The 14823-nt window shown below is 41.5% G+C and overlaps 1 protein-coding gene across 1 annotated transcript; it reads right to left on the bottom strand.

Annotated features, from left to right (window-relative positions):
- Positions 1 to 618: 618 nt before the first annotated feature.
- MAP1C (methionine aminopeptidase 1B) lies at positions 619 to 13353 on the bottom strand. The gene is made up of 10 exons (XM_078572352.1): positions 13200 to 13353; positions 11749 to 11827; positions 9903 to 10140; positions 8929 to 9090; positions 8811 to 8852; positions 4699 to 4770; positions 3520 to 3599; positions 2736 to 2833; positions 2343 to 2390; positions 619 to 940 (listed from the first exon to the last, which is right to left on the bottom strand). Exons 1-10 carry the CDS (start codon positions 13282 to 13284, stop codon positions 795 to 797), a joined length of 1050 nt encoding a protein of 349 aa, XP_078428478.1. The 5' UTR covers positions 13285 to 13353; the 3' UTR covers positions 619 to 794.
- Positions 13354 to 14823: the final 1470 nt, after the last annotated feature.

The following is a 14823-nucleotide window of genomic DNA, read 5'->3' as shown; positions in this document are numbered from 1 at the left end:
TATCCTCGTCACGCCTTATTTCAGAGATATTTCCTTGGGGGCATTCACACATACATGGTTAAGGTTCAGTATCATCTCGTGCTAAATAACCTCTAACTGCATTAAGGCTAAATGAGTCCAACAAAAGATAATTGAATCTACCTTATGCTCCATCTTCAATCCCAGATAGGTAGATAATATTCCACAAAAGTAATAAATTTAAGAACCTAATTCAATCCCCTTCCCACCATATGTCATATCTTAGCCACTTTAACTCACATATATCCTTGATTGATTCCACTATTTTACCAGCCATATTCCCCTTGTACACAAACATATATTTCTATATCTTTACTCTTTCATCCCTCATTTCCACATTGTTTGTTATCTATTTTAAAAAGTATATCTCCTTTACCTATATCCATCTTCTTTCACATCCTCCATCCCTTCATTGTTCATACTTTATACCTATTTATATACTGCACACCCATGTCTTATAAAATAAATATCCCTTCTCCCTCTCTATCTTAACTAAGTGGATGCTATTTCCTTCATCCCTAATCCCTAGACTCGCTACTACACTGAAGTCCCTAAGTTTTGTAAACATTGTTGATCAAACTGGATAAATAACCCCATAAGTTTCTTAAATTGCTGAATTAAATTGCAGCACTAATTTTTTTCTACAGGGAAAAAACCAAACTGATATTTTCATATACATTCATTTCGATTAGCGGTCAATCAATACGGAAACCAAAGATGAAACATACCTCAAGTAGAACCAATGGCAAAGAACGTCAGATTTTAGAACAGGACAGTTAGCACTTGGTCAGAATTTCTGCTCCTGTTCTTGTGATTAACAGTGTATGTTCGAATTGCGCAGCAGGGCTTCCATCAGCCGTGAGGGTTGTCCAGCCATCATCCCATGTCACACAATTGATGCCTCCCATTGTAAGGATGGGCTCTGCGTAAGAAAACATATGCATTCATACACAGAGATGTGACAGATAGAACTTATGGAAATACAATATATTATGCCTGAATCTTCACCATTCATATAAATTCATTAAAACCGCTTTCAGATGTGTGATTAGTGTGTCTGTCATTTCATCTCATTTGGGGCGTTTTGGGCATTTTGCGCATTTTGCATATTTTGCCCTCTAAGTAGCGAAGGCAAGATTTTGAAGACGATCAACCGATTCAGCAACGAAGGAGGAAGGCGATTAACTGTTATCTTTCTGTCTGATCGCTATCGCTCTCGCTCTTCCGCTCAAAAGATGATTATCTATAGAAACCAACTTCAAGGTCCATCAGTCACTTCACAACAATCTAGGTCACCATTATTTTTTATATATGATATTCATCCTTGCTTTTTGCCACAAGCAAGTAGAGATGATGATAGAGGCCTTGATGTAGGCCTCTATTGAAGAAAAAAATTCTTGAAGAAAGAATGATAAGAATAGAGTGAGAGATTAAGAAAAAATGAAGATGCAGTAGAGCAGTGGAGATTAGGGAGCATCTCCCGTACTGATCGGCTCTCTCGATACAATCGGTCCCTCCACATTGTCATGTCTCCTTCCTGTCTCTTCCCCCCTTCAAATCGGCACCCCCGAGCAGTTATATTTCCTTGTCTACCGCGTCGGATGGGTGGCTACATTGATTTATAGAGGTCAGGGATCATATCAGATGCGATGAGGCGATGATTCATACATAAGATGATGGCAATGATATCTTGTCGTCATCGTCATCAGAGTCCATTCTAATCGTTTGATACGATCCCTGACCTCTATAAATCAATGTATCCCACCACCCTACGACATTGTAATCGTCTGATAAAGTTCTCCACAGAATCTATCATAAAAGGAAGAGAAAACCTCACAAGCTGCGATGCCACCACCCTAGCACGTGAGGATTTGAATTAGTTAAAAGGCGGGAAGGCCAGCCGATAAATAAAGACATGCGGGAGCAGGGCGAGGCAGTTAGTTTTCTTGTTTTCTAAGCCAGAACGGCGTTTTTTGGCGAGATTGTCCCGTTCTCGTGCAACTGGAGGCGAGTCGATGAGACCACACCTCCAGGCTATACCCTCTCCGTACCTCGTCTCATCTACTCTTCTATTTTCCACATTGTCCGTGGACATCTTCTTGAACAATATTGCTATGTTTGGAAGTTTATCGGAGTATCAAAACTGAATAATTTCTGCCCGATTTTTTTTTTAAAATTAATAATTTCTGCCCGATACTATATCTATATCAAGATCGTAACATCGTCCTGAATGGATCCGAACCCTTACTCACATTTATACCTTCGTTTGGTTAACAAATAAGGAAATAAACCAGGGAACTCAAAAGATAGATTTATGCACTTACCAATTGTAAATGTTTGGCCTTCGACCATATGACCAGTTTTATCATTGCCTGCAGGACAGAACTTTTCTTAAGACAGTTGTCTAGAGTTTCAAAGCATAAAAATAGTTAAAGCTGCGCAACATCAACCAAATGAATAAACAGCAAATTCCTTAAACAAAACCAAGTCAAACCTATCTTCACAAACAACTGATTCATAGTCCGGATCGAAAACAGGTTTAATGGACTGGATCGAACAAAAACTCCTGGAGTACGACTATTTTACAGAAAAAATAAAGTGAAAACTCAAGAACACAATTGTTTGATTATATATTTAAAGTGCATATGACCAGTTAACTATATGGTTTAACTATCAGTTCCATAGAAAAAAATAAGCAGAAAATGATTTTTACATACGATGGTGGATGATGATTGGCTCAGAGTGGAATATCTTCCCGACTCCATGGCCCACAAAACGCTCAACCACGCCATAGCCATATCTCTCTGCATGCTCACTGAATACACATGATTTAATAGTACTGAGAAGCGATAAACTTCCAATAGAATCAAAGAAAAGGAAAATATTTTCAGAATCTTTACCTAACAAAGATCAACGTTCTTCCAATTAAATGACGATGAGAGAATTACTCATCGTTGATACGAAATTTGTATTCAACCAAAAATATCCCAGAACTAAAGGATAAGTTAACTAAAACCAGAGAAATAATAAACTTCCAGTAATTGGTTGCCATCAGAGAATTACCTAGCGATCGACATCAAATTGATTTTCAATAAAAATATTCAAAAAATTAAGGGATCAGTATATTCATAGGATTGAGCAGCAACCCACAAAAAATACTAATCACTAAGCCACTACCGATAAGTCAGCACAAAAAACAGAAGTTTCAGTCGTGTGGCGCAGCAATTTTAAACTATAATGACATTCTTGCATCAACAGAATTTAAGAGCATTTTCATCAGGCCAACGCAATCAAGGAAACTTTTCATTCATTAAAATGACAGCTAATCAGTTAAAACAGTACCGTCCAGGGTTCAGTTCTGGCTACTTGAAAATGAATTGGTCATCCTTGTGTCCATACAAAATAAGTTCAACTAGGACAGCACAATAAAAGAATAACATGGATAGAGTAATAATACAAAATTAAATATAATCTTAAGAAATCTTCGTTTGATCATTATACCTGATTTTCTTTCCAATCTTTCTAAAGTTAGCACCATCCTTGCAAACGGAAATTGCTTTCTCTAGGCACTCTTCAGTTACCTGCACAAAAACGTTAGACCTCTTAGTCAGATGTTCTTTATGAATGACATGAATTTAAATTTAGACGACAGAAAAGGCACCCACAGAACGCTTAAACATGCCAGAACCAAAGAGACTTTTGACAAAGCTTACCTGCCTCACATATTATTGTGAACTTTAGAGCTGTTTTGGATAATGGTCTAAGTCAGTAAGTCTATTAGGAAGAAAGGTCAAAATTAATTAATCACAGAGGAAAACGTCACAATTTTAAGAAAAATACCATCGTGAACTCTCCATAAAATACCTGATTGACCTGACAGGATGTTGATATGATCCGCCAGAGAGTTTACACTCGGAGGCCCCAACAGCAGCCCATGAAGCCCAACCAGGCCCAGCCCACTATGAATCCTATTTAAGCCAAGCTATGATTGAGGAAAAGCAGGAATTAAGTGCTAATCGTGAGTCTCTCCTTCTCTCTCTCTTGTTATCTTCATCGCCTCTCTCTTCCGAGTTGTGATTCTGTCTCCTTATTGCCAGCAGAACGACATCGTCCTCCTGCGGCCACAACCTTCTTCGACGTTCCGTTGTCTCACTCCTTTCCCTTCCCGTTTCTTCCATCCTTAACCCACGGGAACTTCTATCTTCTCATTTTCTCTCTTCCTCGTCTCTCTCTCTCTCTCTGTTCTCTCAGTGAACGACATTTGAAATATAGAATTGGTTTATTGCAATTGGAGGTTATTTGTGAAGTACAAGCATCGATTTTCGGTCAGGACCATCTGGGATTTTATCAGATGTGCTCAATTTTGAACACGAAGATCTAAAATTTCAGACTCCATGAATAATTGATTATATCTGATTTGTCAGATCTTTTCACAAAAAAAAAAATCTGATTTATCAGAAGTTATTTGCCAATAACTGCGATTCACTTTCGTTTGCCTTACAAACCATAATTTTGGTGATCGAGTCTCATTACCATCACTATATCTACATGTAAAGTCACATTTATTAGTAAAAATAGAAAATTTAAACACTGTTTCAGAAAAATAAAATATTGGCGACTACTATCAATAAAAATAAAAATAAAAGATCCTCTAAAAAATAGTCAAATAGATGCACATACCCTTACTAGGCGTTTCATCGATTCATCAACATTACCACATAAATAAGTTTTTGAGGTGTCTCCGTGATATCCCTGGAAAAAAGACGGATTTAGAGGGAAGATTAAAATTATACATGTTTAAAAATAAGCGTAGGATAGGTAGATTGAAAAACTAAATGGTTAAATAGGATAAGTAGATCAACATTTCCACAAAAAGTGAATGCTTATAAACACGAACCATGTACTGTGGAAGAACGGCTGAAAGATTGTTCTAAATCTTTCCCATAATAAAAAAATTATCATAATTCTCGATCTCTCTATTTTTTATTCATACAAAAAAAATTGGATATTATACAAGATTACAAAGATCCGGGAACAAAAATGAACTCAACATTGTTCTAGCATGTTACTTCTGTTGATCTGAGTATTACATGTCTTTATTTTCTCTCTTTTGTTAGCCCATTAAGGGCCCTCTCTAGTCAGCCCATTAGGGCTTCCTATAAAACCCTGTAATCTCTTTCATTTGCTATTAAGAATTGTTCTTTTCTTGTTTACATGGTATCAGAGCCCTAACCCTAACCCTAATCTGGGTTTCCTGGGCTCGACCTTGCGCTCCGATCTTCGGCGGTTCTCACGACCGCCTGATCTCGCGCTCCGGTCTCTCGCCGTCTCGCTCCGGGCCTCCCAGGCGCTCGCCGTTCTGACGTCCGCCGTCCCAGCGTCTTCCGCTCCGGCGCCCGCCGTCGGCCCGCGCCGCCTCGGCTCGCGCCCTCCCGGCTCGCGCCGCCCGGCTCGCGCCGCCCGGCGACCAGCGTCCAGCGCTCGCCGTCCAGCGACCGTCGTCCAGCGCCCGCCGTCCAGCTCCCGCCGTCCAGCTCCCGCCGTCCCAGCGCCCGCCGTCCAGCGCCAGCGTCCAGCGCCCGGCGTCCCGGCACCCGCCGTCCCAGCTCCACCGTCCGGCGCCCGGCGTCGGCGCCTGCAGTCCCGGCTTCGTCGTTCCGGCGCCTTCTGACTGTGGTCTACTCTGCTTTCATCATGAGCGAACCCGGTTGAAGCCCAGACCTCTACTGTTATGCCAGACTCGGCGCGGTATCTACGCCACATGCATCTGCGGTGCCTCTCGAGCGCGGGAATTGGTCGTCCTCCTCTGGACCATCCTCTTTGCCTCGGATGCCTCCGGATGGCATGTTTACTGGATTCAATCTCGTGCAATGGCGCCAGTACGTCCAGATAACTTTAAAAGGGCGTCTCATGCGCCATCTTCTAGAAAACGGACCTTCCCGGACCGATCCCAAGTATTATGACTGGCTGGACGTTGAGGGGGTAGTTCATCGTTGGCTCTTGGACAGTATTTCACCTAGTGTTAAAGGTGAATTCATGTCTCTAGAGTCGGCTCGGGCAGTCTGGGAAGCAGCACTTGAGAGCCACTCCAAGAAGCACAACATTGCGACTCTGTACGAATTGGTACATCGGGCCGCTAACCTGCGTCAAGGGGACCGGTCTATCATGGAGTACAGTACGGAGCTCATTTCGTTGTGGAATGAAATTGACTACTACATGCCGCCCGACCCCCATTCGGTGGACCGCCAATATACTCTTCAACTTCGGGTTTTCCAGTTTCTTATGGACTGAACCCGAATATGAAGTTATGCGGCTCAGCTTATTCATCGGGAGACTGGTCCTACCTTCAAGGATGTGCTCCACAGTGTGCGGGTTGAAGAATCCCGCTTTCAGCAGGCCCAGAACTCGGCTTCGGCACTTGTAGCTCATTCCTCTTCGTCTGCACGCCCATCGTCGACTCCACCACCCGGCTCTTTGCCACGTGGTCCGACGGCTCGGACGGAGGATTCTCCAAAGGGTGATCCTTCGCTGTTTTGCAATTACTGCAAGAAGCGAGGTCACTCTAAGGAGACGTGCTACAAGCTTCAACGGAAACGCGCACAACCGAGCAACCTTGCTGCAGCCGCCTCGTCCGTGCCCCCCCCCGGGTCAAGTGCCTATGCTGTACGGTCTTCTCCCGACTAGTGCCTCGCCCACTAGCTTCACTCCGGAAGAGATGGAGCGTCTACGCCGCTTGCTTGATCCTCCAGTCGTGGGGTCATGCTCCTTGGCCCACGAAGGTATGCCCACCAGTCTTCCCACACCTACATCCCCTCCTGGCCATTCTTTTTCCTCTTCCACTTGGCTTCTTGATTCCGGTGCCACCGCCCACATGACCCCAAATCCTCGAGCCTTTCAAACTTATGCACCCGTTTCTGGCTCCTCCAAAGTTAAAACAGCCTCCGGCGATCTTCTCACCGTGGCGGGTATTGGTCGTGTGGCCCTTTCCTCTTCTATGCATCTATCTAAAGTTCTTCATGTTCCTCGCCTTACTCATCATCTTCTCTCCCTATCTAGCCTTGTTCGCGACTTGAAACAAGACCTTACCTACTCTCCTAATTCATGTTTTTATCGTGATACGGTGTCGGGGAGGACGATTTCCATTGCTGAGGAGCATGAGGGGCTCTATCTTGTTCGTCCTTGTTCGAGTTCTCTTGCTTTTGCTGCTGCGGTAGTTTCCCTTTCGGCTTCCTACGAGCGTTTGTGGCTTCTTCATCGACGTCTCGGCCATCCTTCTTTTGCTACTCTTTATCGTCTCTTTCCTAAACTCTTTCAAGGCCATTCTGTGGACCGTTTTGTTTGTACTGCTTGTCGAATTGCCAAACATCATCGTACCACGTATCCTATCTCGTCTTCTCATTCTTCGACCCCATTCTCCCTTATTCACACCGATGTGTGGGGGCCTTCCCCTATTCATAATACTTCCGGTTCTCGGTGGTTATGCATCTTTATTGACGACGCTACTCGATTCACGTGGGCATATTTCTTGAAGAACAAATCGGAGATATCTCGTGTCATTCCTCAATTTTACTCCCTTATCCAAACTCAATTCTCTATATCCATTCGTCGCTTCCGCTCTGACAATGCTAAAGACTACGTTAACACCACGTTAAGCACCTTCTTCCAAGACAAAGGCATTATCCATGAAACTTCTTGTCCCTATACACCACAGCAAAATGGCGTTGCCGAAAGAAAATTCCGTCACATCTTTGAAATGACTCGAAGCCTTCTCTTCCATATGCATGTGCCCAAGTATTTTTGGGGGGAAGCCGTCTCCACCGCCATCCATCTTCTTAATCGCCTTCCATCTCGAGTGCTTGACTACTCCACTCCCATTGACCGTCTTCAGCATTCCTTTCCAACTTTCTCTCTCCGAACTCATCTTACTCCTCGTGTATTTGGATGTGTATGCTATGCGCCCAACCACCAACTTGGTCGTGATAAACTGGATACCCGTGCTATCAAGTGTGTGTTTGTTGGCTATTCTTCCACCCAAAAAGGCTATTTATGCTATCATCCACCCTCTCGTCGGTTCGTCGTCACCAAAGATGCCACGTTTGATGATATGCTTCCCTACTATTCCTCCTCCTCTCCTGAACCCTCATCGTCCCCATCTCCCTCCGATCCACTCGAATTCCTCATCCTCGTCCCTCGTCCCTCTTCACCGGCCCCGCCCGACGTGTCTCCGCCTGTTGCTCCTCCAGCAATTGTGCCTCCCGACCCGCCTCTGGCCACCGTCTCAGTCCCTCTTGTGGAGCCTCCTCCAGTATCTGCTCCTGCGCTCGACCCTTCTGCTGCACCTTCTTCGATTCCTCCGCTCCCTATCCGTCGCTGCCCGCCTGAAAAACGCTATGGTATTACCCTTGCTCGTTGCAAGCCTCGGCTTCCTCTCTAGTCAGCCCATTAGGGCTTCCTATAAAACCCTGTAATCTCTTTCATTTGCTATTAAGAATTGTTCTTTTCTTGTTTACAACTTCAAAATATAGGAACTCGAAAACAAGAGAAAACTTCACGTCCAGTTAGATCTATAATATAACTTGATCATGCATCTCAGGAGAAAACTTTAACTTTATTCTCTTTTATTCACTTATACCAATAAGAACATATAAAAAGGATTTATGGACACTTCAAAACACAGTGATATGCAGAACCACGACAAATGAGCATCGCATATTTTCTTATCGGTTCAGAAGACAGACAATATGCTAGCGTGCACCACTGAAGAAAAATAAAAGGGTAGGGTGAGAATTTACATTGAGATAGACAGTCACATCGATATTTATTATATCACCATCCTGCAAAAGAAAAAATAAGACTTCTTAAATAGGAGATCCAATCAAAACCATGTTAGATATTAACAGACTTAAATACCTGCAATTGACGAGAATCTGGAATTCCATGGCACATGCACTCATTCACAGACGTGCAAACACTCTTTGGAAATCCTCCATATCCAAGAGGTGAAGGATAAGCCCCATTATCAATGATCATTTGGTGCACTGCTTTGTCGATTTCATTTGTTGTAACAGATGGCTGATAAATATATTCTCCGACTTAGACTTCAAAATACTATGGATGCTACACACACCAGATAATTGAGGTTAGGGTTCGGGACGGGACGGCACATGCACAAGTCCCATCCTGGGCCGCCACAGCACACCAGAGGCAGGATAGGATGCTATACATACAGGGAATCTTGCCCTGAGTCCCGTCCCATGGTCCCGGTCAGAAGATGGGATGGGACACAACTTGTGAGACACATCCCATCTGCATGAGAATTTTACAATATTTTATTACATATTACAGGGCCCCACCCCTATAAATATGAGTTTTTGGAGAATAGTGATAATATCTGGTCCCAAAGAGAGGGTTAGATCTGATTAAATGGAAATCTAAGCTAGAAGAAACAATGATCAAACTATCCCTCACAGGTGAATGACAGAAATGCCCTAGTGGGCCAAATGATTAAATTCCCCTTGATATGACTGGGGTCATAACAAATATGTGAATATGTCATCATATAGTTTTGGGTTGCACTCAAGCCTCACATCCCACCCACCTTCGTGGGACGCAGGATTGGCCGGGACATGGATATCACTAATGGCCAACCTAGTTCATGGAATCCCACCCATCCAGCATCCCATTCAATATCACAGGATCACTCATACAATCTACGCAGGGATGCAGCCCGTCTTCAGGCGTATCGAACTCTAAGTATGCAGATTCGAGTACCAAACACATCATAAAACTAAAAAAAATCAGAATCACTCATACAATCAAAATTGTATGACGCTGAAAACTAGATATTTTTATTAGACGTTCTTACGTGAATAATGTTTTCTTACCCGAACAAGAGTTCCCGCATATTCAAGGACACGGGCAGCAAGCTCACATGCAGCTTTCATCTGTTCAATGCCCTCCTCATCATGAATCTGATGCTCACTAGAGAGTTCTGGCAAGACATTGGTGCCCACATATGGAGGTTTGAGGATGTGATCAGGCACCAGAAGACGCCCAAAGACCTTTCCACGCCGTAACGGCTGTATTTTCTTAGTTTTTGTTGAGCTTTGAAGCTCCCTTAACCTAACAAACAACCACGGTATTTGTTACAAAACCAGGAAATTATTCACTAAGAAAGTAAATAACACTTAAGCTTTAACTGATTAATGCCCAGGCTTGAATGGGAATAAGTGACATGTGTTATCCAAATTTTCTTGAAAACAGCTGATGCAATAACTTAAGAATATTTGGAAAATAACAAGAAATACAATTGGAAAACTCTTGCACATACAATTGGAAAACTCTTTAGCCAGGTATTCAAATTGCGAATGATTGAGATCAACTAAAATTCAATGAAATTTTGATAGCTATGGTTGAGTTTTTAAGCTACCTTATCCAAAGAAAACAACCATGGTGTTGGTTGTAAATGAAGGAAACGATTTACTAACAAAGAAAAGAACACTTTGGTTTCAATTGATAAAAGCACCAGCTTGAATGTGGATTAACTGATATGTGTCACCCACGTGTTCTTGAAGAAAGTCAAAGCACTAACGTTAGAATATTTGCGAAGTAAAGAGTTATTTGATACGGTCCCTATGAGTATACGAAAGGAGAAAGCGTCACGGACAGAAAACGAGGGTCAATGTCCTATAGGGGGACACTGTTCCAGATGTTGCTGACCTGGCAGAATAACTGCCAGTTCTTGACTGGTAGTTTAGGGGGGAATAAAGGAGACTATAAATGACGGAGGCTAGGGGGAGGAAAGACATCTTTGACAACAGACTTTCTTGGAGTGCATGGGAGCTGGGAGGGCGGAGCTGCATTCGGCCTAGACGTCCGAGCAGGTTCCTGGCTACCTCAAAGGCTGGAGGCGGAGATGAAGGGGACATTCCGCTTGAAAGATTGAGTAGAGAAAATCCCATACTGTAAGTGTCTCATTTCAATTTCTGAATTTCTGCCAATTACGATAGAAGAACGTATTATAATTATATCTCTGCACTGTACACATGCTTTTCAAAAACTCTTTAGTGAGCTATTTAAATAGTGAAGGAAAGAAGGGATGATTGAGGTCGACTAATATTCAGCGGAATCTTCATTGACGCTATTCACGAAAAGAAACATCAGAAGTGTTTTCTCAAAAGAGAGATTTGAGTATGCCGTAAACATTTTGCGCCAGATAACTCTTTTGCCTATTTCTTTCCAATCACTTTTTTTAGTCCATTCATCTGAACATGGAAGGCAACCTTTGCGATCCAGCAAACCAACACCATAAGATATGATAAAGAATATTAAAATGGCATTGTTAAGCAGCAGCGAAAAAGTGACCAAAAGTTACTCAACAAAAATGTTTAGTAGCCAAGGGAGCCCTTCATAATAAATTCACAACGCATATGCACAATCCTGGGCAAAAATATCTGATGTGAGGATCAAATTCAAAAAAAAAATTTGAAAGATCAAATTCAAAATTTTGACATTATGAAATTGAAAAAGAAGTATTGTGGTTTATGAAAATCAGCATTCAAAAACCTTAATATACTATCGATAGCATCAAGCATGTGTAAAATATTTAACTTTCCTAATGAAAACGATGAATTCTCATGTGATTCCAAGTAGTTCGTAGGTAAGCATGAAAATTCAGAGAAGGAAATAGAGAGAATGTCCAAACAAAATAAGCTTGCATTTTGGGCATACCTCCGTATCCGCATAGCTTCCTCCAGACCAGAGAGTTTTCTAGCAAAAATACTGTTCCATTTTGGGGAGAACTTTTTCCCTGAATTTTGGATAAATTCAAGAAAAATGTGAGGCACCAACGTCATTAAATCAAAAGGAGGTCAGCAGGAATCGCGGTTAAATTATCTAAAATTAAATTTGAATAATTATGATTTTAAAGTGCTTGAAAAAATTAAAATGGAAAGGTCGGTCCTCTCAGGATATGTATTGTGGATTCATTAATTTCTACACAAAAAACTAGAATTCCAATTTGAAATACATAAGACAGCTAAGAGAAAGACTTGTCCACCTGAGAGAATACTTTCGTAACTGATTTTTTCATTTTGCAAGAAAAATAAGGAAAGATTTTGGAATTTATTTTCGAGGGTTGAGTTGGCACATAAACTCCTAGCTCAAAGTAAATTTCTTCAAAGAAATAAAATATTTTTCATTTAATATCATAATTATGTGTCCAAATTACCAGATGCCGTGGCAGAGTAAGCGACATTGGATCTTATTGAGAATAAAAGAAATCCAGTAAACGCCCAAAATACTATTCCTTTAGGAGACATTTTTACGTGATATCTGTTCCTAATTTGTTAAAACATAATTTAGCCTGAATTTTAGATAACGACACACAGATAGATAGGGAGAGGCGCCCACATTTAAAATTCGAAGTCGTTGTAACTGCATTAAATGATTTCTTAATATTACGTATGTCTATTAGCCAGCGTAAAACGGCTGCCACATCTCTTCACAAGAACCTATCCCGCTCCTTGGAATCTAGAAAACTGTCAGAATCAATCCCGACCGCAAAATCAGAAGCCAAAGCCACAAACGAGCCAAGGGCAAATTAATGTTCAAAACTAGTCCAGAAAATTGCGCACCTTTAAGCTAACGATCACGAGCTAAAATGCGCAGAAAGAATGAGAAATCAACCAACTAACCATACTAAGAAAATAAAAATCAAAAGCCAAAGCCACAAACGAGCCAAGGGCAAATTAATGTTCAAAACTAGTCCATAAAATTGCGCACCTTTAAGCTAACGATCACGAGCTAAAATGCGCAGAAAGAATGAGAAATCAACCAACTAACCATACAAAGAAAATAAAAATCAGAAGCCAAAGCCACAAACAAGCCAATTAAAAATTAATGTTCAAACCTAGCCAGGAAATTTCGCATCATTAAGCAAACGATCACGAGCTAAAATGCGCAGAAAGAATGAGAAATCAACCAACTAACCAAACTACGAAAATAAAAATCAGAAGTCAAAGACACAAGCGAGCCAATGACAAATTAATATTCAGAACTATTCCAGGAAATTTCGCATCATTAAGCTAACGATCACGAGCTAAAATGCGATGAAAGAATGAGAAATCAACCAACCAACCAAACTACGAAAATAAAAATCAAATTTTAAAAAAAAAATCAACCTGAGAGAACGGCCGGCGAGCGGAAGATCGACGCGCCGGCCAGAAGAGCAGAAGAAGAGAGCGGATCTCTTGTTGACACTGCCATAGCCAATCACGGTGCTGTGCTCTGGTCGAGCTTCTGCTACTCGGCAGGAGATAAAAATCCCGATTTTATCGGAGAAAATTGGAGATTTTCAAAAGGAGCGATTTTATATGACATGAGACGGCCACGTGTTGTGTTTTATAGCCGTTCGATCGAATCGGACGGCGGGGATCTCTTCAAGCTTCGACTTCTTAAAAGGATAGCAGTTAAATTTGGTGCTTCTCATCATAACAGACGAGTCGTCATTCGTCATTCGTCCTTCCTGTATGATGATGGCGACGACGATGGTGATGATGATGACAATGAAGAAGAAGATGATGATGATGATGGCAATGAAGAAGAAGATGATGATGATGATAATGGCAATGATGATGATGGCGATGAAGATGACGAAGATGATTATGATGAGGATGATAATCATGATGATGATCATGATCATGATAATGATGATGATGATGCCAATGGTGATGATGCCAATGGTGATGATAACAACGATGATAATGCTGATTATGATAATGGTGATGATGACTATGACAATGATGACAACTATGATGATGATGACTATGACAATGACGACAATCATGATGATGACAATGAGGATCACAATGACAATGAGGATGATGGCGATAAGGATGAGGATCACGATGAAGATGATGATGATGATGATGATGATGGGTATGATAATGACGATGATGATGCCTATGAAAATGAAGATGGTGATGATCGCGATGATGATGATGACAACGATAATGGTGAGGATGACAGTGACGATTATGATGATGAAGATTACAATGACAATTTTATCATCTACATCGGAGATGTGGACGAGAAGATTATGGTCTGTAGTCATCATCCCCGTCACTCGTCCTCTCCAGGATGATGATGATTAAATTTGTGTCATTGTGGGCCCTAGGCCTCGCGATGACATTGGCACTGACGGTTTTGTCTTGTCATCGCCTTTTGTCATCATCCTTCGTTTAATTTGCTGAGGTGGCAGGAGACAATGATGATATACTCATCCTCATTCATCTGCAGTATGATGATGATGATGAAAGCATCGACATGATTCACGATGTGGGCCAGGGTGATAATGACGATGATGACGGTGACAGGTTTTTTGGCACACTTTACACTGAACCAGTGATTTACACAAATTCTCCTTTGATTTTCCTTTGTTGATTTGCAGCTTTTACTCTGCACAAATTCATCTAATAGTTCATCAAGTTATACTGCACAAATTCAGCTCCAGAAGTATAGAAATATATAAGGTTATACTGAACCTTAGTCATTGGGTTTCAATCCCACATAAGTCATTAGTGTTGGTTTCTGGGCTTGGGATTCTAACTTAAGAGTAGGGTGGATGCAACTTGATGAATGTATTTTCCAGTTCTCAGATTTCTTGGATTTTATTCAATGCAATCCACTAAGTTTCCCCTTATATTATTAAGTAACTCTGATGCTTCAGTTATCATTTTTTTTTCTAACTCGGTAAAAATTTATCATGTCTTATGTGGGAGATTTACTTGGTGCATATCTATATAA

The sequence above is a fragment of the Wolffia australiana genome, chromosome 3, assembly GCF_029677425.1.
Source record: "Wolffia australiana isolate 7733 chromosome 3, ASM2967742v1".
Lineage (NCBI taxonomy): Eukaryota > Viridiplantae > Streptophyta > Magnoliopsida > Alismatales > Araceae > Wolffia > Wolffia australiana.
Note: the sequence above shows the minus strand (reverse complement) of the source record. Positions and strands in the feature narration are given on the sequence as shown.